The 25,683-nt window shown below is 31.5% G+C and overlaps 3 protein-coding genes across 5 annotated transcripts; all 3 read right to left on the bottom strand.

Annotated features, from left to right (window-relative positions):
- Positions 1–59: 59 nt before the first annotated feature.
- On the bottom strand, positions 60–25,545 carry LOC134728156 (A-kinase anchor protein 1, mitochondrial-like). 3 transcript variants are annotated; one of them, XM_063592633.1, is made up of 9 exons: positions 25,387–25,545; positions 21,906–23,047; positions 21,030–21,252; positions 19,883–20,046; positions 16,451–16,631; positions 15,555–15,702; positions 14,465–14,532; positions 7,472–7,608; positions 60–6,867 (listed from the first exon to the last, which is right to left on the bottom strand). In XM_063592633.1, exons 2-9 carry the CDS (start codon positions 23,031–23,033, stop codon positions 6,802–6,804), a joined length of 2,115 nt encoding a protein of 704 aa, XP_063448703.1. In that variant the 5' UTR covers positions 23,034–23,047; positions 25,387–25,545; the 3' UTR covers positions 60–6,801. The 3 variants fall into 3 exon arrangements, with proteins under 3 accessions (XP_063448703.1, XP_063448702.1, XP_063448704.1); XM_063592632.1 differs by having other exon boundaries at positions 25,399–25,545; XM_063592634.1 differs by having other exon boundaries at positions 19,904–20,046; positions 25,399–25,545.
- LOC134728155 (zinc finger protein 862-like) lies at positions 7,962–10,227 on the bottom strand. The gene is made up of 4 exons (XM_063592631.1): positions 9,035–10,227; positions 8,803–8,906; positions 8,394–8,523; positions 7,962–8,297 (listed from the first exon to the last, which is right to left on the bottom strand). The coding sequence occupies exons 1-4, from the start codon at positions 9,055–9,057 to the stop codon at positions 7,994–7,996; spliced, it is 561 nt and encodes a 186-aa protein (XP_063448701.1). The 5' UTR covers positions 9,058–10,227; the 3' UTR covers positions 7,962–7,993.
- LOC134681457 (zinc finger protein 862-like) lies at positions 9,049–12,996 on the bottom strand. Its single transcript, XM_063541092.1, has 6 exons — positions 12,702–12,996; positions 11,860–12,448; positions 11,036–11,376; positions 10,624–10,771; positions 10,177–10,409; positions 9,049–9,152 (listed from the first exon to the last, which is right to left on the bottom strand). Exons 1-6 carry the CDS (start codon positions 12,776–12,778, stop codon positions 9,143–9,145), a joined length of 1,398 nt encoding a protein of 465 aa, XP_063397162.1. The 5' UTR covers positions 12,779–12,996; the 3' UTR covers positions 9,049–9,142.
- Positions 25,546–25,683: the final 138 nt, after the last annotated feature.

The following is a 25,683-nucleotide window of genomic DNA, read 5'->3' as shown; positions in this document are numbered from 1 at the left end:
TCTGTGATGTTTTTTGTCACTTCTTTTCATTGCATGGCCATAAGAAGAAACCAAGATCATAAGACTTGAACACAATTTATTGTACATATAGGTAATGAAAAGCTAAATTCAAAAATATTGTTCTCACTAACATGATTTTGGTAAATGTTCATCCACTCAAAACATTCTGTACAATTAAATACACAATTATCACATCTAATAGTAATGAATAACAATTATGTTACTAATCTTAACATACTACCAAAATATAAGTGTTTGTTCCACACTACACATGTACATGCTATTTTATATACAATTGTACTTCTCTCTATTTGTTCCCTAGGGCTAAATAAAATTTGTTTTGATAGCGGAATTTTTATGTAAAAGGTGAAAAGAACTAGCTTTTTCTAGAATTGAAGAAAGATTTGAGCCATATGATAAAAATACAGATACAATGTCTTTGCATTTGTTACAATGATCTGACAAAACTCTGGTTTTTCTTTCTGTTCTGCTAATATTACATCAGCCAATGAAATGTCAGCCTTCAAATTCTAGAAAGTATGTATCATTATGATAAAACCAGAGGATCTTCAAGAGACATAAAAACTGAAGGTAGAATAGAGTGTTGTCAGATCTTTGTATTTTTTTTGGAAGAGGATTTTTTTTTTTTAATCCAAATGAAATTTGATTTGATTAAGTTCAAAAGTTAACTTGTCATTTTTTAAATTTCAGGGTCAATCTAAAACCTTAGAGTGGCACAGTTATCATTATCATTTTTTTTCCAATTTTAAGGTAGATAGACAATTATATTAACACACTTACCCCAATCCCAGAACCAACTTTTTTTTATTTAGTTTAAAGTATATATGTACATTTACAAAATAATTCTAGACATGGTAGGTCACCAATTTAAAGAAATATGGAATCAAAATTTAATAATAGTAATAAAGAAAACACAATATGTAAGGGAGCCATTTTTATATAAACTGTTCACTTCTTTGATGAATAAGTCAATACCTGTAGAATGTTTTTAATTTTAAAAATAAGAATATTATAGATACAATATTTCAGCAAGTGCATTTCTGAATTGTTTTTTCTCTCCCAAAATTTAAATATTTAAAAAAAATATGTAAAAACTACTGATAAAACAAGCAAAAAATTCAAAATGGTGGCCATATACATGTGTAGATGAATGCCCAGTTAAGATGGTGTCTAACTACATTCAACAAAAAGCATATATGTAACTTAAACACTAATATTGATACAATGCTAAGATAAGATAACATTCAATGATTAAAACAGAGATCAAAACTAGCCATATTCTGGTTAAATGAATCAAATTCAGCCATACAATTAAATGTGTGTGCCATTAATGTAAAAACACATGGGTACCTAGATAGGTAGGTAGGTAAGTAAGTATTTATTATTGTGTAAATATAAAAAAGAAGATGTGGTATAATTTCAAATGAAACAACAGTTCTAAGAGACCAATTACACAGAAATTAACTGTCAACAATGAGCAAAGACCATCATGTTTGTTTACATCTCAAATCTTTCTAACTAGATAAGTGATAAATACAGTCTTGTTAAATATACAAATGATGCACAAGTTTTAAAGAAAATCTTTTAAAATTCCTGTACAGTGTTAGCTCTGGTATATACTTATTATACAAAACATGGCATCTTTAAAATCTATTTATCCCCCCCCTAAAAAAACATTTAAATGTTGATAAATTCATGGCACTACACTTTATGTTAGAATAACACAACAATCCTTAATAATTAACAAGTGAATGTGATACAGTGAAACCCTGATATTTCAGGTAAAAAATGAGTACCCCTTCTGTAAGTGTGATACAGTGAAACCCTGATGTTTCAGGACAGAAAAGTCCAACGATTCTGTTATGATGGATATAAAAAAAGTAAAAAAAAAGATTATGCTTGACATAATATAAGATGGAGACGTTAATTTGAAGATTTGTTCTACAAAACTCTGATAAAAGTTTTTTATTTTTTTATTTGCAAGAATCATTTAGAGACGTGAAACTTCAAATCTTCAAATGAAACACTGATATATTAGTTCCTAAGTAACTGAAAGAAAATGATGTAAAATAATTTACATGACGTCTGTGCTTGGATTTGTCCAATCAAAATGAACGTAACAAACGTTAGGGCACTGGATAAGAATATAATTGTGATGTCGTGTTTGGATTTCTTAAAAACTTTCAGCAACTGTTATCAACAACTGATACATATGTAAATTTTATAAAAATTTGTTTTGATTTTAAGCATAAAACAATTCAAACAACTGTTACATTACCATAAACATAAATTATGTAAAATATGTATCTGTTAACCTGCCATTAATTACAATCTTTAAGAGGGTGTCCATGGAAAAACCAGGTAGTGTATGGCACATGACATATTTTGTTTTTAAAATTTGTTCATCTATTTCATATCACAAATTCATTCTTTCTCAAAATAAAATTTAGTTTTTTTTTATTAACTGCAACAAATAAAGAGAAAAAAAATACATAGAAAGCACTGAAAATTCATTAAAAAGGGGAGATAACTCTTCATTTTTGTACAAAATTGTGTTGCGTTGTTAGTGAACTTTAAAATCAATTTCTGAGCCATCTACTTTAAGATTCAAAAATATCTTTTGACATACATATCCTTTGTATGATATAAACATTGCATTGGAACCAAAAATTCAGTGAGAAAAAGTTATGTATTTTCTTTGCTAAAGTTAATTTACAAATTAATCTAAATCATAGGATTAGCCTGATATTTACTTGGACAGCCTCTTAACCTTTTAAAAAAATTAGGGGTGCTAGGCAATTTTTGATAACAGGAGTTCCTTAATTATGAATTGAAATTTGAAAATAATTTTCCAAGCTAGCATTCCATAACCTACAAAAGTTGATAGGATAAAAAATAAAACTCATGAAACTAATCATATAAACTATATATATATCTTAAGTAATCAATATTTCTCTTCATACGAATACAAAATAAAAAGAAAATTTTACAACCAAAATTAAGTAATTCAAAAAAAGAACTAAATGAAAAACCAAGTAAAAAATACAGCACTCTCCTTTTATACACAAGCAAAATCTAATGTTCTCTCACTGAAAAAAACCACATAAAACAAAATATACAAAGAAACACATTAACAACTGTTCTAAAAAATTAACAAAAAATAAATCATTAAATAATCAAGACTTATGGGTTTTATCAACAAATATTTTAAAGATCAGCCAATCAAAACTTATAGTTTACAGTGAGGACACAATGTAATGTTAAACACTACTTTAAGGATTATCAATTACATTTATTTACAACCAATCTAAAGACTTCTTATGGCAACCATCATGACCATTATTAAAATAAGGAATTTAACTATTTGAATATTTATTTCAATTTAAATCATACTTTACATAATCTTAGCGCCTATATGCCTGTCTTTTTTTTGGTTTTGTTGTTTTGATTGGTTTCATTGACATGTAGCTAACATCTTGTGTTACATTTTACTACAATACAAACAACTGTCGGTTTTATCAACCAAAGGGAAGTAATTCTCTTCATTTTCATCCTCTTAAAAGATATTGATAAGTATGTACTAATATTATTTAAAGCAACCATTAATTTGAGCAATACTAAAAGTCACAATGAACTGAAAACTTATGGCATATAGAATTTATGTTTCTCCTAAAAAAATTAGGGTTTCCAATCACAATGGCAGCTGAATTTTTTCAAAGGTTTTATTTTGAAGATCTTTACCTCAATGGTAATATTATCCAATGAAAATTTACATAGGATTTGTCATGTATAAAAAGCAAATTTACAATTTCTTCAATTAATAAATTACAAACCATAAAATTTATCTATATCATAACTAGCTTGACATGAAAACAAATAAAAATCACTGTAGAAAATTGATGGAAAAGATCAGAAATGAACATTTCTAAATATAACTTGTTTGTAACTGTCAGTGTATAGAATGTAACTTTCTTTGTGTAAAATAATAAGTGTGTGTTAAATGTTTCTTTAGCTATCACAATAAAGGGTAAAAAGCCTTTTTATCTCCCTAAAAGTAACACATTCACTTCCATATTAAATTTTCTACGAAATACATCAACAATATTCTCACAAATATATAAACAGCACTATGGTTAGGTTTAAAATATACAGCAGTATTTATCCAAGATGAGTTTTTTCAACATGAGGGTCTTACATCATCAGTACTTTATTTATTCATTTACATAGAGAGACCTTGTGAGAGGCATCCAAAAAAATTGTCTTCCATTAAAGTATCAACAATAACAGATATTTTTATAATACATTTGTACAGGGTGATGGCACATATTAAACACTTGAGTTATTTTTCTAGTTATGGGGAGATAACTTTAATTTAAAAATTTTCCATTGGAATTTTAAACAACTTGTCAGTAAGTCTGATACTATTGTGTATAAGGTTAATCATTTCCAATGCTTCCAATAAAGTAACTCAGGAGTGAAAAATTCTCTTTCCTAATAAAAGCTTTAAAATTCTAGCACTATCAGTATCATAGCTACTTTGGGATCTGACTAACAATTAAGGATAAAGGAAAAAGGAGTCTTATTCAAAGGCTGATATAAAGATAAATTACAAATGTTCAAACAATTGACAAAGTCCAATATAACACCATTTATTTAAGCTCTGATATCATTCTAATAGTATTTGTTTAAAATTATCTGAGAAAAGGATACAGTTGAACTTATTTCTTTTCTCAATTTCACTAATAGTATCTGAAGTGTTATTCAATGATATTTACTATTATCGCTATTTTGTGCATTTTCCCTGTGATCTTTTTTTGTGATAATTTTCATAACATACTTCTCGCTTGAGATGGAAAAATTATAGCTAGAAACTAAGGAGGCCACGTGGCGTTGCTAACGAAATTGACATTGAAATTGACAACGTCGTCATAGGTAAAATAGCAATAAACAGATTATCATTGGTCATCTCAACTCGATTGCTTTTCTCACTTTCACTGTACCAGCTCAAGCGAGAAAATCAATCTTGTTGAGATAATCAACGATAATCTATAATAATATAAATCTTTAATAGTATCTAAACTGAAAGTATAAAAGTGCTTTTCAAGGATATTGACTTTTTTCAGATGATATGTGGGGAAAATAATTCATATCTGACAATGTAACTTAAAATTCTTAAGAGTATAAAAAAAATTCTGATTATATTTATAGGACAATAATACAAATACCCTGTAAAAAAGTAGTAAACTCAAATTTATATCAAATTACAACAATAGAAAAATTATGTGTGGGTCTTTAAAAAAAAAATTACAATCAACCACAATTTATACAAATCTTCATATTTTTATGGAAATTTGTATTGCCATTCTTTTTAAGAAGTCACTGAATTGTATTGGAGTGGAAGACAGCTTATAAAATATTATCAATTAAAGCAGAAGTCATCAAACTTTTAAGTTCATATGAACTAGAAGAAAAAGCAATTAAATTATCACTTTTCAGCTATAGAGAAAAATACCCAAATTAAATCCAGAAATAAATTATATGTGAAGTATTAACCTGGGCATGGGAAAAAAATATGTGATGTTTATGTTGTATTTGTAGTTTAAGAGGATTTCAGATGAGCTGTAAAGAACTTCATCTTGGCAATTTTTGTATGTTTCGATTACAAATATTAGTTTAATTCTTTATGAACTTTATAAAAGTATTTCATAAATACTCAACCAGATATTTGTAAAAAATATCACATTGTTGTTAAAAAAAAGCTAACTTCAAACTTTCTTCAAATCTTGACTGAATAATTTAGTCTGATTAAATTTAATTAAATTTCAATATCATGTATACGTTATATTCTTAGAATTCAAGATTGATCAACTAAAAAAATCTAGAAAAAAATGTACTTTCAATAGCATTCTTCCTTATTGTCACATATAAAAAGCAGAATTCTAAGTATGTCTCAGACTTTTTCTTTGTCCAGTGTTAACCTCAACTTTTTCATTTGAAAAATAATATATGATATCATTTCAATCTGATTCAACAACCTGTTTATCTTTCATAGTATTATAAATGCAGTACAAAAACTGAACTGTATAGATACATAGCAGTATTGGGGGTTCACAACTTGCAAATTTCACAACTAACGCCATTTTAAAAGCAAGAATTATTGCTATACAAAATAAATGCAGTAGTCATTCAAAAATAAAGGTATTTCACTTGAGAAATGAGCCAAAATAGGTATATCTGAAAGCACTCTCTTTTAAAAATTAAATAGACAACTAATGTAAGATGATATACGACAACTAAATGCAAACCATGTAAAATGAGGTCATGCAAATTACACTATTCTAAGTTTGACAGTAATACTTCTAAACAGATGTTCAATGCTCAAATTGAAATTCACAGTTACGATAGAAAAGTTATCATAAAAAAATCAACAGTATGGTTTATTCAATCTTTAAATGTAAGTTTTGTGAAATTTCTCAATCGACAAAATTAGCTTCAAGCTCTAAGCAGAAATCATACATTGTTCTGGTAAATTGTATTTCTTAAATAATTTCACCCACATGGACAAAATCATTAGACATTCAATGAACTATGATGAATTTTGTTATTCCTTTTAGAAACGTGACTGGTTCTATTCCAAACAAATACCCTCATGTAGCTACCCCACTATTTAGCACATAGCAAGTTGATGATTCTGTCTCTGACCTCTCCTCCTTAGGAAGATGATAAAAACATGATGACAACACAAGGTTTGGCAGGATTGAAGCTGTGATTTCAGCAGTCTCATGACAGAATTTCTATCCACCTCACCACCCCTCTGTTGACTAGTTCTCTATTTACAAATGTAACCTGCAAAATATAAAAATAGCCACTTTAATGATGTATAACAACTTTTTTTTTTTTAAATTACTCTTATTGAATGCAACAAGTTAATATCCTTAAATAGCAATCTTTGGAGGAGATGAGACACTTACTTGGATATTTGAGTTAATTTTGATATATCTATAAAGTTGTGGTCAAGTACAGAGATAAAATTGAGAATGGAAATGGGGAATGTGTCAAAGAGACAACAACCCGACCATAGAAAACCAACAGCAGAAGGTCACCAACAGGTCTTCAATGTAGCAAGAAAATTCCCCCAACCGAAAGGCGTCCTTCAGCTGGCCCCTAAACAAATATATACTAGTTCAGTGATAATGAATGCCATACTAATTTTCAAATTGTACACAAGAAACTAAAATTAAAATAATAGTAACTGATATGAACAACAAATTCTCACTTGTTATATTAAACCTACAATAAATATTTGCTGCTGGCTATTAACATCTGTTAACATTCTGCATTAGTTCATGGCAATCTAATTAACAGACTTTTTATGTCTTGTAACTGGCTGGATGTAAAATACAACTGCTGACATTAGACACAGACATTATTCTATTTGTTTCAATCTTACCTTATCTCCATTGATCTGGTATATATGACAGTAAGCAATACCATCATCATTTCTCCCCACAACCTGAGCCTGGAGTAACTTCCCTTGGGTCAGCTCTTCTAACACTGCAGCTGCTTCAGAACTAAAGTACTCCTCATCTGTAATATTAACAATATCTGTACTAATCATGTGACCAGAGAGGCTGACAGATAAAAGAGTACAACCACCTATAATATCATATATAACATTTGCATAATATTACTTTCTTATATACCTCTGTAAACTAATGATACACAAGAATGAGTAATTTCAATGTTTCAAATTTAATTTTCAATATTGAGGACAAAATATATCCTTTTACAGTGCCTGAAATGAGGGCCAGCCGAAGGCTGGCCCGAAAAAAAATTTTTGGGCAAGTAAAATTTCAGGATTACTGGCCCAAATGATATAGTGCAAGCCCAAATATTTTTGACAAATTTTTGTAGTAAGAAGTAAAGAAAAAACACAAAAAAAGACCAATAATTTTAATATTATTATAATTTTCTATTCCTCAATCAGTCCTTCTCTGCACATGGCCCTGAAGACACCTGATTCTGTACTATATTCTTCGTCATCAGAATAGTCTGAATCTTCACATCCTAATATTATATACTGAGGCTCTGGCTCGATGTCTTCAGTTAGAATTGGCTCATGGACTTCAGCTAAATGTTCATTGATTGCTGCTGTTGTTTCCTTGGTGACATTGACTGTTGCCTCTTTTATTTTGTCCTGCTGTGCCACATCCTTGAAATTGGGTCTTCTTATGACACCACTGTTCCATAGGAGAATGGCTGGCTTAGGATCAAACCTGTTAATGAAACAATCAAAACATAATTGGAGAAAATTCATTTGAAAAAACAAATAAAATAACAGTAAAACAGTGATTTAGAACAAAAGAGCTTACTTTTCTATGGGTGGTGAATGGAGCCTGATTGTCATTTGGCTGGCTAAGGACTCTTCATTTAAAGAAGATCTGAAAGTTGTCTTTACAGATTTCATTTGACGAAAACCTCTCTCACATTCAGATGATGAACCTAAAAACAAAAGATTTAATTTAAGACAATTTTACCTTTCGTAGTCTATTATTTTTTTTTATTGTGAAACAGTTTCCTTTATGTCTTTACTTTCTACTTAAAATAAATGTTTTGATTACTTGGGAAATGTCAATTGATGTATATACATGCAAGATAAAATTTCATTTTCCAAATACCTGAATACCAAATCAGTTAATCATTAAAATATTTCTGTTGAGAAGAATTAAAATAAATGATTTTTTTTAAAATAAAAAATAAAATGCAATTAGTAGTATTTACCAGGAATTGTTAGGATAAGGTCCATTATAGCCAAGATGTTACCATAGTTTTCCAGGTGCATCTCATTAACCCTCTGCCAAGTAAGGCTTTTGATAACCAAATCACTGTAAAAGACAATTCAAACACTGTAATATGGGTTTTTTGGTAAATTAAAATAACCTGTAAGCACATTAGAACATCATGTTTGAATTCTTGATTTACCCTGTTTATCAATATTTTTATTAAACATTACCTGGAGTATAATGCAGTTTTCATGGCACTCCATTCAAAAACAGCCTCAGCTGTATTGATGGACTCAAGACAAGGACCAAAGTGATCAATCAACTGACTCAACTTGCCATCACCAAAATCTGTTTAAAAAATAAAACTATGTCAAAATAATGTTTATATACTCATGGTTAAATTATGCAGAAATGTTTCAAGCATTTGTACAATTAAACGTTGCTGCTCATGGTATAACAATATCATTTAATCTATCATTATCAATGTAGAGGCTAGAAACAAATTTAAAAGATAAAAAGTAAGTATCGTAATAAATTTTTAGATTGAAGAAAATGCTATAGTAATACAAATTCTGAAACTCTGAAAACAAATTAAAAACAAATGTTAGACATGCATAAAGTATAACAACTATGAATTATAAGTCTGGATGCTGTCAAACACACAATATTGTAGGGTCCCGTCTGGGACCTCAAAATATGGTGTTACTTTTGTAAAAAAATGGTTTGGGGATTTAAGGTTGTGTCCCCTTTACCCTGAAAAACTTGAGCTAGCAAAGAACAAACATAATTTTGTTTTAAACTATAAAATTCTAACAATAAAACTAAACATAACAAAACAAATTAAAATAAGCAATTCAACACAGCTTGGATATCACATGCAGCATGAATCAGGCTTCAACCTGCTATCTCAGTTTTGTTGTCATCACTTTGGACAGGCCAAGACCTAAAATTACATATTGACATGGCCTGGATCACAGCAACACATTCAAATCGACTTTGAAGACTTTTTTTAAGCTCATCTATCAGTTTTTGTCGTGCTGATGAGAATGATTCTCCTCTGCGCTGTTGAACTGGTCCAATGTCTTCATCAGGAGTCAATCCCAAAGACTGTTTCCCTTTTAAGAGGAAGGGTCCATCCCTAAAAGGTATAGTAGACAATCAAAGCATTAAGTCAGGCAGAAGGATGAGCCATCGGACAAAGACAAACCCAGGAACAAAAATCACACATAACAACAAACAATAGCATAACTGTGAGAACCTCAGGTGCACCTTTAGAAAACCATTCCAGTATATGTTGTGATAGTGAAACATACATGTACAATGAATGATATTTAAATTTAATATTAAAATAAAGGTTTGAATATTAACTTACTTTGTACTATACAAATCAATTAAGTTGTTTGTTTCTTCGACCATTCCATAAATATCTGAGGCACAGCACTCTCTTCTTTGAAAGACCTTAGACAACCTAAAGAGGATTGTTGCTATGTCTGCTAGGAAGTAGCAGTACAACATGACATGCTTAGACTTCACAAGCTTTAGAAGACCCTTGGCTTTCCCACTTGTGCTTGCAGAGGACCTCTCAACAGCATCAGGAGAGCATATCTACATGATTGAAAGAAGATAATACTTAACGTTTAAAAAAATAAAACAAAAAAGTAGCTATGTGTGTAATGCATGTCTATAAGACAATGTAAGAAGCAGTTAAGTTTCAGGTTTACATTATTTTTTATATTTTTATTTTACATTATTGTTTTCTATTTTACTTTGAATTTCATTAATTATCTACATGGGATCTATATTATCATAATTAAGTTACCTGTTCAAGATGTTGCTTGACAGCTTCATAACCAGTCAAGAAATTTTCAAGGGCTCGTAAGAGATGGCCAACCCATCTTGTTCCTCCGATTCTCGTTGGAAGGAGTACTTTCTTGTTTAATGTCCTAAAAGAACTTTTCAAGTTGGCTCTACAATATCAATAAAAGTAAGTTCACTACATGATCTTTATATTTCTTAATAAAACTATACAAACAGTGTGAAGTAATTCTATAGTTTCAAATCAATATCAAATTTTTTGTATATTCAAAGATCAAACAATAAACTTAATTTTATTTGTTACTATTATGATTTTACTATTTTTATCATTATTATTTTTCATTACTTTGGACATCTTTTGTAAGCATAAATTTCCTAACTCAGTCTAGATAAGAAAAGCTTGTAGGTGTCATTACCTGTTAAGGGCACTGTTGTGGTAAAAATAATACAGGCCTTGTAAAAGGCATGTTGTCACTTTGGTGTCTAGCGGCACATGCTTTATGGCATCTTTGAATGCCAGCTCAAGTTTGTGAGCATAGCAGTGGACAGCTACCATGGACGGCTGCAATGACCTAAGCTTTGCAGCTACACCATTATTCTTCCCAAGCATTACAGATGCACCATCACTCCCCATGCCAACAAGCTTCTTTAAAAATTCTTTCCAAGGGACCCCAACCTTTTCAACAGATCTAATCATTGCTGCGATAATTCCATCCGCATCACTTTTATCAACATAAGCAGGATTAAGGAAAAAAACCTAAAAAAACACTTGGATTTGTAATTGCAATATGATTAGGTCTCAATAATAAATGGAATAATTGAAATTTTGCAGTTTTATAACACACATCAAAATTGTTTGTTAAATTAAGATATCAAAAACGCAGACCCCATACATCTATCCTACATGAGTTTATCTCACAGGTTCTTGCATGTCTTGTTTGCCTTTTCTATTATTCAGTTTGGAAGTACACACATGATCATAAGTCATTCTTTATTTTTTCTGTGTCATATAACTGTTGTTCGATTGTCTTATTTTATTTTTGTAAATGCACTATTATAAAAATTGGAAACAATATAACCCAATAAAGCTAATTGCCTTATTTATAAATAGATGTGGTGTATGTGAGTGCCAATGAGACAACTCCTCTCCATGATCATCCAAATAACAATTTTAAAAAAGTAAACCATTTTTAAACAGCCTGCTTAAAGCAATGATACATTTTTTTTTATTTCAAATTACCTTAATTTCCCCAGCATTACAAATCCTGGCGTATACAATTTCCACTTCAGTGACACTACAATCGGTGCTGCCATCTGACAATATTGAAACAAATTTAGAAGACTGGATTATTTGAGCAATCTTGTTTAGTTCAGTTAATGCAATGAATTTAGAAAATTCTTTTGCACTATTTGAATTGAGGTATGTTTGTCCAATATCAAGACCTTTTGCCTTGTCCAATTTCGACATCCAAACATAATCCGAAAAAGGTCTTCCTGCTAAGCACAAGGCATGCACAGTTTTGAACAAGATTGATAATTTATTGATGACAGCTTTGTTCAAACTCTCAATACTTTTCTGAGCTTCTGTTGTCTCTCCTTTAGCAACAAGTGTTCTCCCTTTAATAACACCAACACTTTTAATGTGCGCTTTGCTGGACTCGTGGGACTTAAGTGTCTCGACTTTTGCTGTCGTCCAGCAAAACTCATTTGGTGCTTCGTGAACATCTGTACACCAAGTACAGCTCATTGACTCGGCAGATACCTTCAGCCAAGGTCTTCCTGTCTTCCAAGACTCTTGAAACCTCCTTTTCCCTCTATTTTGTTCATATCTTTAAAGAAAAATGTGAAGAAAATGTAAGAACTCTTACCCCATTTCAGACATTTGTGACCAATTTCAGAAAATTTGACATAATCAAAAAGTATTCCTGTCAGTGTTAAGAAATGCAGCCTATTTTCTCATAACATACCAGCCCCCCCCCCCCCCCCCCCCCCCTTCTGAAAAAAGTTCACTCCGAAATTTTGATTGATTGACACTCTGTAAAATTGCAGACAATGAAGAATTGAAGAGAAAATATTACTTACTTGGCATATTTTGAAGGCTTCTTCTCTTCCCCTCCACTTCTTTTCAAAAACGACCATCCGTTTTTCAACTCGGCCATATTTATTTTAGTTGTGCCGTATTACGACCCCTTTATATTTACTAACTTCGTTATCATTGGTCGCGTGTATTCAGTTTGACCAATCACTACGTCCGTTACAAATACGTTTCAGTAAAGTATTAGACAACTCGACCCGGAACAACACGGACCGGATTATAGGACGATAACAAGCTAAGTAATCATAATTTACTGTCCGGGAACGAGTTTCTGATGGGCCGAGTTGTCCCAAATGTCTAGTTAAGCAAGAGTTGTCTTCCATTGATTTTTAACGAGAGAGCAGCTCAGGAAAACCTCGAATTCTTTACCTGATTAAATATCATTTTTTAAATTACGATGATTTGAATTTTAGCAGAAGTGTAGGGCAGTCGCCCAAAGGTTTTTATTTGGGCCAGTAATTACTTGTCTTTTGAGAACTTCTGATCGCCCTGACTTAAAAGTGGTCGCCTCTGGCGAGTGGGCGACCGGCCATTTCAGGCACTGTTTTATGCAACTTTTGAGGTGATCCACATGTACATTTTACTTTCTGAAACAACATATGGTCAATGTTATTTTAGGTAACATACAGAAAATCAGATTAGGTCAGAAATCTTAGCAGCATTTAACTTCAATAACTCCCCTCCTCTGTACTGTGGCAGGTAACCAGTCTAATTTCTAGGCTGAACCTGTTTGTCAGGTTTACTCGTTCATTTTTTTATCTGAAGATCTCCTTCAGATGAATTGTACGCTGTAAACAAAGTTTGGACCAGAAAAATCACTAGCTTAAAATTCCCACTTAAAAGTTTATAACTATTGTCATCATCTTCTGTAAATTCACCAATTTTAACTTTTATAAAATCTGGAAATGTTGTTCATCTTAGGTCAAAGAAAGGACAGAAAGTGCCTTTGCATCAATGAAAGTAGTTCTACACCACCAAAATTGAGCATCATAAAAAGTATCTTGTGAACCAAAATTTTTGAAAATTTGCAATTACAGCAAAATTACTTAAGTGTGTAGGTAAAGTTCATATCTTTGGTAAGCTTGCTTGCCAGCTGACTTACCTTGTAACGGAGTTACCTTAGCCATGTAACATTCAATACCCTGGAATGACTTACATTGTAAGGGCATTACTTTAGCCATGTAACATTCAGTACCCTGGAATGACTTACTTTGTAAGGGCATTACGTTAGCCATGTAACATTCAGTACCCTGGAATGACTTACTTTGTAAGGGCATTACGTTAGCCATGTAACATTCAGTACCCTGGAATGACTTACCTTGTAAGGGCATTACGTTAGCCATGTAACATTCAATACCCTGGAATGACTTACTTTGTAAGGGCATTACGTTAGCCATGTAACATTCAATACCCTGGAATGACTTACCTTGTAAGGGCATTACGTTAGCCATGTAACATTCAGTACCCTGGAATGACTTACCTTGTAAGGGCATTACGTTAGCCATGTAACATTCAATACCCTGGAATGACTTACTTTGTAAGGGCATTACGTTAGCCATGTAACATTCAATACCCTGGAATGACTTACCTTGTAAGGACATTACGTTAGCCATGTAACATTCAATACCCTGGAATGACTTACCTTGTAAGGGCATTACGTTAGCCATGTAACATTCAATACCCTGGAATGACTTACCTTGTAAGGGCATTACGTTAGCCATGTAACATTCAATACCCTGGAATGACTTACCTTGTAAGGGCGTTACGTTAGCCATGTAACATTCAATACCCTGGAATGGTAATGTCATGAAGTCACTCCTACAAAATAAACTAAACATTACAAAATCATAGAGAGAGCAGGAGACAGCTAGGACAGCTAGAATTAATAACATAATCACCAAAAGGTAAAGATGGCTCTAATTTATCAGTTGGAAGTAAAATTAAATATTGCATTTTATAAAGCATTGGTACAACTATAATTCTGGTTGCAAGAAGATAACTCCAATTTTTAATGACATCATTGATACTGGCAAAAGTTATGTTATTTTCTTGACAAACATTATTTTGTGATTTGAATTGTGTATCTCAAAGGTAGTGGTAACTCTTGGAAGATTTTGATATCAAGTCAGTCCCATAAGAGTTTTGATTGCATTTTATGCAATCTTTACCCCATATTTTGTTTTCTTTTTCAAACAACAACACTCAACTTTGGTTAAAGGAAGAACAGTGTACCCTATGATAAATATTATAAATATACTTGATAGTTTTACATTTATGTAACATAACATTCTCAAAAGAATTTAAAAAAACATTTTTCACTAATTCTGAAAAGTAACTAATGACAGATTTAGCTTATATCAGATTTTCCAAAAATAGTAATAATTTATGAAACATTCAGAAAATCTTGCCAATTTTAATTTGTGTAATGAGCCAAAAATATACATATTATATAGATAATAATGCATATTGTACTTTGCATTTATGTAGACAGTAGTTGTCATATGTTTATGTAATTTATTCGTGTTTCTCGTTTTTTTGTATAGATTAGACCGTTAGGTTTCCCGTTTGAATGGTTTTACACTAGAAATTTTGGGGCCCTTTATAGCTTGTTGTTTGGTGTGAGCCAAGGCTCTGTGTTGAAGGCTGTACATTGACCAATAATGGTTTACTTTTTAAATTGTTATTTGGATGGAGAGTTGTCTCATTGGCCCACACCACATTTTCTTATATCTATTTGTGAAGATTTCTGACTACAGGCTTCAAAGAAATGTTGCCCTACTCCTTTACTCATGTCATTTGGACAATAAAGAATTCACCTGACAAGTAAATCTAGACATTACCTTATCTGCCGCAATATAGATCCTGAAACTCGTGAAAACCCGCCATAATCTACATATTTGATATCACATTCATCAGGACCCTCATAAACAGCTGTGACTTGTGATCGGTACCACCCCTCCATTATAGGTGCAGCACATATAACACCCACTGAAAATATAATATAATTTTAAGTTTTGTAATGAGCCTTGAACAAAATAAAAATTCAATGTTTACTTAAGGTACTTTTTTAAAACCAATCCAAGCATCATCATGATAATATAAACGTAGAATCAATCATAAGAAAGTGCAATCTCTCACAATTTGTGAATTTGAATGCATCCACGATCCCTCCCCAGCGTTTAAATCTGAAACAGCCTTTACTAGAAAATTCATGTATTATGTACAGTTGCTGGTCCTAATCTATGCTTTCTATGTAAGTGAGCTTTGATGTCCAACCACCCCACCAAGTTCAAGTAAGGACCACAGATAACAAAACAATCTTAAGATTAAATTCATGCCTGTTCCTAACAAACTTAAAAACTAAAGATTTGCCATGTTAAAACAGCATTAAAACTAAAATAGTGCTGATAGTGTCACTCAAACGACATTGGTGACGAGTACCATTGCATTATATAATGTGGAACATTTGAATTAAGAGATTTTTTTTACAGAAATACTGTTGGGTAAACCCTGATATCTTTAAATTTAATCAACTATTTAACTCATCAAATATTGTAATATTAGAAAAACTACATACATTTATCAAAGTAATAATTGTGAAATTCAGTCCTCCAAGTCTATTTCATCATATTTTTCATACATGTGTGTAATAATTGTTCTTAATATAGTTATTTTTGTATATGTTCTCTACAACTATGAAATTGTGGTTCTATGAGAAATAAAGTATTTTATATACCCTCTAAAGGCCTTGGTAGCTGTGGCACTATGCCATCTTGTGTGTAACAGGAATTCATGAACTGGTTCAACCTCTCTAGTGATGGGAATGATGGGTGAGTAGGCTGCTGCATGAAGATATGTCCAGCATCAACAATACTGGATACTACAACGTCTACAGAAACTCCTTCAGGAAGGTTTAACTGAAAAAATACCAAACAAAAAACTGTAAACTCCTTCAGGAAGGTTTAACTGATAAAATACCAAACAAAAACTGTAAACTCCTTCAGGAAGGTTTAACTGAAAAAAAACAAACAAAAACTTTAAACTCCTTCAGGAAGGTTTAACTGAAAAAATACCCAACAAAAACTTTAAACTCCTTCAGGAAGTTCAACTGAAAAAATACCAAACAAAAACTTTAAACTCCTTCAGGAAGGTTTAACTGAAAAAATACCAAACAAAAACTTTAAACTCCTTCAGGAAGGTTTAACTGAAAAAATACCAAACAAAAACTTTAAACTCCTTCAGGAAGGTTTAACTGAAAAAATACCAAACAAAAACTTTAAACTGCTTCAGGAAGGTTTAACTGAAAAAATACCAAACAAAAACTTTAAACTCCTTCAGGAAGGTTTAACTGAAAAAATACCAAACAAAAACCTTTAAACTCCTTCAGGAAGGTTTAACTGAAAAAATACCAAACAAAAAACTTTAAACTCCTTCAGGAAGGTTTAACTGATAAAATACCAAACAAAAACTGTAAACTCCTTCAGGAAGGTTTAACTGAAAAAAACCAAACAAAAACTGTAAACTCCTTCAGGAAGTTCAACGGAAAAAATACCCAACAAAAACTTTAAACTCCTTCAGGAAGTTCAACTGAAAAAATACCAAACAAAAACTTTAAACTCCTTCAGGAAGGTTTAACTGAAAAAATACCAAACAAAAACTTTAAACTCCTTCAGGAAGGTTTAACTGAAAAAATACCAAACAAAAACTTTAAACTCCTTCAGGAAGGTTTAACTGAAAAAATACCAAACAAAAACTTTAAACTCCTTCAGGAAGGTTTAACTGAAAAAACCCAAACAAAAACTTTAAACTCCTTCAGGAAGGTTTAACTGAAAAAATACCAAACAAAAACCTTTAAACTCCTTCAGGAAGGTTTAACTGAAAAAATACCAAACAAAAAACTTTAAACTCCTTCAGGAAGGTTTAACTGATAAAATACCAAACAAAAACTGTAAACTCCTTCAGGAAGGTTTAACTGAAAAAATACCAAACAAAAACTTTAAACTCCTTCAGGAAGTTCAACTGAAAAAATACCAAACAAAAACTTTAAACTCCTTCAGGAAGGTTTAACTGAAAAAATACCAAACAAAAACTTTAAACTCCTTCAGCTAGGTTTAACTGAAAAAATACCTAACAAAAACTTTAAACTCCTTCAGGAAGGTTCAACTGAAAAAATACATAATAAAAACTTTTACCATCTACAGTACTTGATATTATGTCTACGCATTTATCTGACTGATTAAAAACAAAATTTTGAACATTCAGTTTTTATGAAAAAGTTATTTTATTGTTCAGAGAGATTTTGTTTGTTATGACCATCAGGCAGCTCTTTATAACCCCTTATTCATGTTATTAGTCTGATAAATGTCTAAATCTTCTTCATAATAAAATCAATAGTATGTCTATCCTGATAGCAAAAATCTTTTGAAATATTGAGAATGTCCAAAATTATCTATTAACCTTATAATGTACTGATTAGAATTATATAAGATGCAAGATCTACAATAATAAGTTACAAGATGAAATGTTTAAGGATGTTCACTAAACTTTCTTTTGACTTTTGTAAGACATTCAGAATCCTCTAGTTTTCTTCCTATGGAGCCAATCACAATATTGCCCGCCTTCCTCTAGTTTAATTCCTATGGAGCCAATTAAAACATTGCGTGCCCACCTCTAATTTTATCCCTATGGAGCCAATTAAAACATTGCGTGCCCACCTCTAATTTTATCCCTATGGAGCCAATTAAAATATTGCCCGCCTTAGTACCTCTAATTTTATCCCTATGGAGCCAATTAAAATATTACCCGCCTACCCTTAATTTTCTTTTCATAATTTTAATACATATAGTTTCAAAAGACATTTCTGAAACTTAAAAAAAAATCCTTGTTATATTTGGGACTTGAAAAAAAAAAAGGTGCCAATGATGAATGGATGAAAAATCTAGAGAATCATCTACTCCAAAATTTCCAATTGATTATATCTCAAATAAAAGTATATACACTTATATTTTTTCCTGCTTATGAAGTTCTGTTATTTATATACTATCAATTTATAACAGTCTTATGGAGGGCTCATTATTTTGAAACAGAGGAGAAAACATCTTTAAAGAAATTTCTTGAGACTTTTGTTTTTTTACGAAATATAGGAAAAGATTATTATTTTAACTTTACAACCTAAATTATAATAATTCTATATACACGGATTAGATAAAATACAAGACACAGTCACAGTACTTAATTCACACATTATCTAGCTAGCACATTAAATTTATGAATAAAATTGAAGCATTATAAAGACATTACACTTTAAAACTGTTAACAAGATATCTGATTATTGATGTGTTAATTGACCATCCCCTCTTCTAAATTATGGTCTACATGCAAATATTACTCCTTTTTTTGTATTCCAAAGAATGTTCAAAGACTGCTTGTAACAAGTTACTTATGATGTTTAAATACTTATTCCAAATATAAATTCCCCTTTTTTTAGCATCCCACAAGGTTGAATTAAGGACCTATTCCAATGAAATCATATATAAAATAGAAGTTGATATTCAGTGGAAACTATTTCAATTGTTAATATCATATCTTTCCAATTGAAGGCTTAATTTAAGTCTTTAATATTTATTTTTTTCTTAGTTTTTTGAAATTCCTTACATTTAGGAAAGCAATGAGGTTTAAACTGCAGATAAAACTTGACAAAATAAAAAAATATCTATTGGTGCGATTTTTTTAATTTAGTACTGAATGTTTGGGGAATGGAATGATCTTCAACAACTACATGCATACCAATAGGAAGAGGACAATCTTATGGTCAATGAACTCACCTTCACCTCTAAGACAAATATAGGCAAGTATTCAATGCAGAAATTTCACCAATGGAAGAAAAATCATTTTTTTATGTGTTTAGATATAGAGAGATGTGGTGTGAGTGCCAATGAGACAACTCTCCATCCAAATAACAATTCGTAAAAGTAAACCATTATAGGTCAATATACAGCCTTCAACACGGATCCTTGGCTCACACCGAACAAAAAGCTATAAAAGGACCCAAATTTACTATTTTACAACTCCAAATAAAAGTTACCATTGATATAAACCACTGTTTGAAATTCTGCATTGAAACCAGGTAATCTTGCTGACCCCAAATAAAATAAGGAAAAGAATTTACCTGTGTAATGCCTGGTATTACCTGCATTAACTCTGGCATAAGGAGAGGATTAGATACTACAGGCTGGGGTTCATTCAATGATGGCACATCTACTGGTCTAAGATCCACCTCTGGGAACCGCTTACTTATCATGGCCAAGGCATCATCTATCTGTGTCTGTGTACCTAGTAACATATATTAACAATATTGCGTATGATTGACAGTTCTTTTCTCGATATCATGGATATTACTTTCCCCGAACAGTTCAAGTGAATAAAGGTGAATTAATCAGAAAAGATAATTCCACAAACATAAGTAAACAAGTCTATGGTTTTCAGACATTTTTTTTTAACATTTTCTTTGATACATGAACTCTTAGTCTTTAATAGTTTCAAGCTGTAAACTCAGAAATGATTGTCAGATTTTTATTATTGCAAATATAGATCTGTAGACTGTATGTACATGTAGATTGTTTTCTAAAGGAGTAGGTCCAGTAAGAGCCCCTTTTGGCCTCAAAATATAGCAGTTTTACAAAATTAATAAAATGTAAACTTTTAGTTATTTATTGAACAGTAGAGTGCTTCTGCTACATGAATATTTGCTATTTTTGACAATACAGTGAACATATTATATCAGGTACTGGCACCTTAAAGTCATGCTAAATTACTGAATTCTTCAAAATTCTAGCATTTCAGTTAAATTTCAGACAGTTTTCGTGTAAAACGAAAGTGGCCGCATTCATGTTCATCCTTGATATTGAAATGGAAGTTGTATTTTATAATAATACATAACATATATATATAAAGGTTGAGGATGAACACGGATGCGGCCACTTTTATTTTTGACAAAAACCATCTGAAAAGTGACATTTTTCTGCATATTTGGTTGATTTTTCATATTTCAGCTTGAATCGGATCGATTTTATTGACTAAATCAGTTCAAATCTTTCACATAAACTAATTGATTCAAATGAAATAAGACACTTAAGTGTTTAAAAAGTGGTCAAAATCTTTTGTCAGGTGAACCTGAAATGGTTCATTTTTACCAACAAATAATAATGAACTCATAGTATTCAATATAAAATTGAATAATTTACCTTCTATAGAACAGAGCTGAAAGGCTGGAGTGAAAGGATTTGTACTCAAAGCCACATTGGTGGATAATTTACCTTCTATAGAGCAGAGCTGAAAGGCTGGAGTGAAAGGATTTGTACTCAAAGCCACATTGGCAAAAGTTTTCTCTTTTATAAAATTGATATTTTTTCCAAATTTTCCTATCAATCTTCCACAGAGCTCTGTTGGAAAGTTACACTTGTATGACAGCTTTGTTTTATCATCTATAACTTTAGGTGTTGGATAACCATTACTGCCTCGGTCACTGTCAATGGAGGCCTAAAAAAAGGGGTGACGAAAAAAACAGCATTTAAAAATATGTACAAATCTGCAAATACATATACCCAGTTGGAAAAGTTAATACTATAACTTTTTAAAATTCAGAAATTACATGTATCTTTTTCACAAAATGGAATATTGTATTTTGATTGCAGACTATAAAATGACTCTTTGACACATTCCCTGTTTCCACTGTCAATTTAACATTGCAAAATATTTAAATTTTTATAGCACAGTAAGATGTCTGAAGTTTATTTTTGTATGTTTTTTTCTGTCCAAATTGTTTCTTAAGTGTAATTTAAGACTGCTCAAACAATTAAATCCACATTATTACAATTACAACAGGTGAGAGATAGAATATTTTTTTTCAATTCCTGACTTTGGGGAATTTGTTTAAATTTTATTTGTTAAAGATCTACCCACTTTGCTCAGTTTAATTTTTACGTTTTTCTATTTACTGATTCTCATATTCCTTAGAGACCATCAACTTTATAAAATGTGAGACTATACTCACAAAATTTCTCGGTAAAAGTGAAAATTAATCCCTTGCAAAAATTTCCATACTTCAAAAAGAGAATTTATTAAAAAAAAAAAAATCAAAAAAATACCAAAATTAAGTTGTTAAGTTGACAAGTAATTATTTTTATTCTTACACTATCACAGTTGGATGTGTCTGAACTCTGGACACCATTCTCAATAACGCCATGTTGTGATTCTTTAGATGGAGACACTGAGTTTCTATCTTTAAGGGGCGAACTCGTTCGTTCACTACTCGTTTCTGAAATCCGATCTTCCACATGACTGGCACTTTGACTTGAACAGTTTGAATCATTTCTGTTTCTACGGGAAGATTTATTGTCAAGCACTGATCTCTTTCCTTCCGAATGAGACAGATCATTACCATTTGAAGACGGAAGGTTTTGAGAATGTTCACAGACTGACGACTCCAATTTGATTGAAGTTTGTGGTTTGATAACATCATCAGAGTCATTATCTCGTCCTTGAGAACAAGTGATATCAAGGTTTGTAGACTCTAATAATGGCACCATGGTTGACACAGAGAGAACATCCTGCTCACTCATTAGTTCTTGTTCTACCCTGTCTTCTCTACTTTCACTTTCAGTTTTGTTGACAAAACTCATGTCATTCATTCTTGAGGCAGTCATAGCCTCATTTAGAACCGAGACGTTCTCAGAGATGATTGTCTCATTTTCACCCGATGTTAAGTTAAAGTTTTGATATGCACCATTCCTTTCACTGACATCATTACTGCCTGTAATGGTCGGGGATTTATTTAGGTTGTTGGCTACCTCGGCCAAAATGAGGTCATCTTGTTGTAGTGAAGCATTCCCTGATTTTTTTGTTTTGAGAACGCTCTCAATCTTTTTATTCTGATGTTTTTTTTCATTTAAGTTTTCATTTAAGTTACCACTTCTCTCTAGTAAACTGATATCATTTTTTGTAGTATTCAATTGTGTTTCCTTTTTAAGGATCATTTCCTCCTGTCTTACAATTTCACGTTCGATTTCTGTAACTAATTTATCATCTATTATATTGCCTTCATTTGATACAGTTTCATTACTCGTTTCAGCTATCAATGGTTGCGATGAGATATGCCTCAAACTATTATTTCCTTCTTTATCCTTTGTGACTGCATTTTCAGATATGTTTCTCTTTTTTGAAGGTGACTTTTGAGGTTTCTTGCGTCGAACATACCACATCAAAGCCAACAAAGATATGGTTGAAACCGCCACAGCTCCGACAAGTCGAACACCAGACATTTTAGAAATTTTTCCTGAAAGAAAGAAGTATTTTATAAGACTGTCAAACATTTGAAAGGTTAAGCTAGCTAGGAAACCAGGTTTAATACAGCATTTTCACCTACAAAAATGTGTGTACCAAGTCAGAAATAACAGTTGTTATCTATTCATTTAATTTGTTTGAGGTTTTGATTTTGCCATTAGATAAGGGACTTCCCATTTTGAATTTTCCTCTGATTACCATATTTTTGTGATTTTATTTTTTATTGAAAATCCTCTGTCCACATTTAGCAATGGTCCATTAAACACTTCTTTCAGGAGGCAATTATTATTTAATGGTTTAACCAAAATTTCATTCGACAATTGATAGTTGTATCTCAAAACATAATCAAAAAAATATGTATTGTTTATTTTATAATTAAAGAATGTAATAACGTTCCTCTTTAGATCATGCAAAATTTAAAGACACAATTTTGCCATAAAATCGTCATATATAGCTAGAAACCTCTGAAAATATTTTGTACCAACATAGAACAAGCACACTTATAGCCATTTGTGAATTACTGTAAATTCAGAAATTATTGCGTGCATTTATTATTGCGATTCTGTCATTTTACACTTGAATGCGATTTTAATTTTTACGATTTTGAGAAAAGTCATGCTCAATTCAGTTAAAATATTACAAAATGCGAGTTTTAATTATTGCGTTTACAACTTAGTCGCATTATTTGCGATAATAAAAACCTCGCAATAATTTCTGAATTTACAATAGTCAGAATTGACCCTGTGGAATGCTAGAAAAATCCAAGCAGTAGATGAACTAATCCCATGTAGATCCATTCAGAAGACATGTCATGAACCATTGAAAATCAGATTAATAACAGCATGGTATAGTGAAAGGGTCGTCATGGGTATACCTTTAACCCTACTTTCACTAAACAATTCAAAATTTGGTGACTATGTGGATCCCATCTATCCCATAGAATTGGAGATAAAGGATACTACAGATACAGTTAAGTCGGCTTCATATCTTGACTTACATCTAGAAATTGACAATGAGGGTCGGTTGAAGACAAAACTTTACGACAAAAGAGATGATTTCAGCTTTCCAATTGTGAACTTTCCATTTCTAAGTAGCAACATTCCAGCAGCACCTGCATACAGGGTACATATCTCCCAATTGATACGAAATTCCCCTGCTTGCATTTCCTATCATGATTTTCTTGATAGAGGGTTACTGCTCACAAGGAAGCTATTAAACCAAGAGTTCAAAATGGTGAAGTTGAAATCATCCCTTCGTAAATTTTACGGACGCCATCACCAGTTGGTTGACCGATATGGAATAACCGTTTCACAAATGATATCGGATATGTTCCTTACGTCGTAACTACAATCCCCTTCCCTTTCATGAATTTGACCTACCGAATTAGACTATTTACCGGATTTGTAATCACATAAGCAACACGACTGGTGCCGCATGTGGAGCAGGATCTGCTTACCCTTCCGGAGCACCTGAGATCACCCCTAGTTTTTGGTGAGGTTCGTGTTGTTAATTCTTTAGTTTTCTATGTTGTGTCATGTGTACTATTGTTTTTCTGTTTGTCTTTTTCATTTTTAGCCATGGCGTTGTCAGTTTGTTTTAGATTTATGAGTTTGACTGTCCCTTTGATATCTTTTGTCCCTCTTTCATGACGAATAAAGGTAATTTTCTTTTATAAATTATGTGAAAAGCGTTTTTTGGTGTAGGACGGCTAAATTGTGCACTTCTTTAAAAATGGAAAAAAATATTGACTGATTTAGAATAGATGCGTCAGGTTAATTTTCTTCCAAAACTAACATTAAGAATAAGGATTTGAAATCTCTGACAATATTTTGATTCATCATGGTAAAATGTTAAACAATTAGATGCCAACCATAGCAGAAAAATAACCATTTGACGCCCAACAGTAAATAGCATTCATAGCCTCTTGTGCTGGGGACCTGATCATAGTCACTTGTTTCTATTGATGAGAAGACCCACTGTCAATGTATAAATGTATAAAAACGAGCAAATATGTGTTGTTGATACTGTGTTTTCAATAGATCGAAACAAGTCCATGGACATGAAGGTATTTTATGTTTCAGGTGGAGACAACTCTGCTTTCAACAGTTTATCAATACAAACTGAAACTTCTGGACTTTTTTTTTACAGGAAAAATTGTGTGTTAATTGCCTTCTCATAAAGAGTATGTCTACAACTATGTGAGCAGTTTTAAATGTCAAATTCTTGAATGTAAATAATGTGTATTGCGCCATGTTTCTAAAAATTGTTTTCATAGGTCAATCCAAGGTTTGTTGACAACACATATTTTGCCTTGTTTTAAGCAAAACTCACAATGATATTAACCTTATTCAACGATAACAGTATTATTCAAGATTAAATAAATGACTGTCAATACTGGACACATGTAGGCATTTCGTATACATAGAGTTTTTTAGCAAGCAAAATAACCACACGTGTTTCCACCATCATTATCAGTTCTCGTCAAACTCTCGTAGTGTGTTTTAGAGAACTATATTCGAGCACTATATGGTATATTATTGCGCTTGTTTATGTTTTTTTTCTTTTACGAGATATTTTCTATTTTAACACTAATCAGCAATCCTTATGCATGGACTATAATAATTTTAA

Source organism: Mytilus trossulus, chromosome 8 (assembly GCF_036588685.1).
Source record: "Mytilus trossulus isolate FHL-02 chromosome 8, PNRI_Mtr1.1.1.hap1, whole genome shotgun sequence".
In the NCBI taxonomy this organism is placed as follows: domain Eukaryota; kingdom Metazoa; phylum Mollusca; class Bivalvia; order Mytilida; family Mytilidae; genus Mytilus; species Mytilus trossulus.
The sequence above is the reverse complement of the archived record's forward strand: the minus strand, read 5'-3'. Positions and strand labels throughout refer to the sequence as shown.

Bases quoted from the DNA above. Each gene is read 5' to 3' on its own strand.
- LOC134728156 (XM_063592633.1), bottom strand. From the start codon at position 23,033: ATGTCTGGTGTTCGACTTGTCGGAGCTGTGGCGGTTTCAACCATATCT. The intron at 7,609-14,464 runs GTAAGTCATTCC...TTAATATTACAG, and splicing joins TAACGTAACGCCCTTACAAG to ATGAGGAGTACTTTAGTTCT. The intron at 6,868-7,471 runs GTAAGATTGAAA...TATATTTTGCAG, and splicing joins ACCAGATCAATGGAGATAAG to GTTACATTTGTAAATAGAGA.
- LOC134681457 (XM_063541092.1), bottom strand. From the start codon at position 12,778: ATGGCCGAGTTGAAAAACGGATGGTCGTTTTTGAAAAGAAGTGGAGGG. The intron at 12,449-12,701 runs GTAAGTAATATT...TTTTCTTTAAAG, and splicing joins AAGCCTTCAAAATATGCCAA to ATATGAACAAAATAGAGGGA. The intron at 11,377-11,859 runs GTAATTTGAAAT...GTGTTTTTTTAG, and splicing joins GTAATGCTGGGGAAATTAAG to GTTTTTTTCCTTAATCCTGC.
- LOC134728155 (XM_063592631.1), bottom strand. From the start codon at position 9,057: ATGAAAACTGCATTATACTCCAG. The intron at 8,907-9,034 runs GTAATGTTTAAT...TGTCTTTTACAG, and splicing joins AAAACTGCATTATACTCCAG to TGATTTGGTTATCAAAAGCC. The intron at 8,524-8,802 runs GTAAATACTACT...TTTTGTTTTTAG, and splicing joins CCTTATCCTAACAATTCCTG to GTTCATCATCTGAATGTGAG.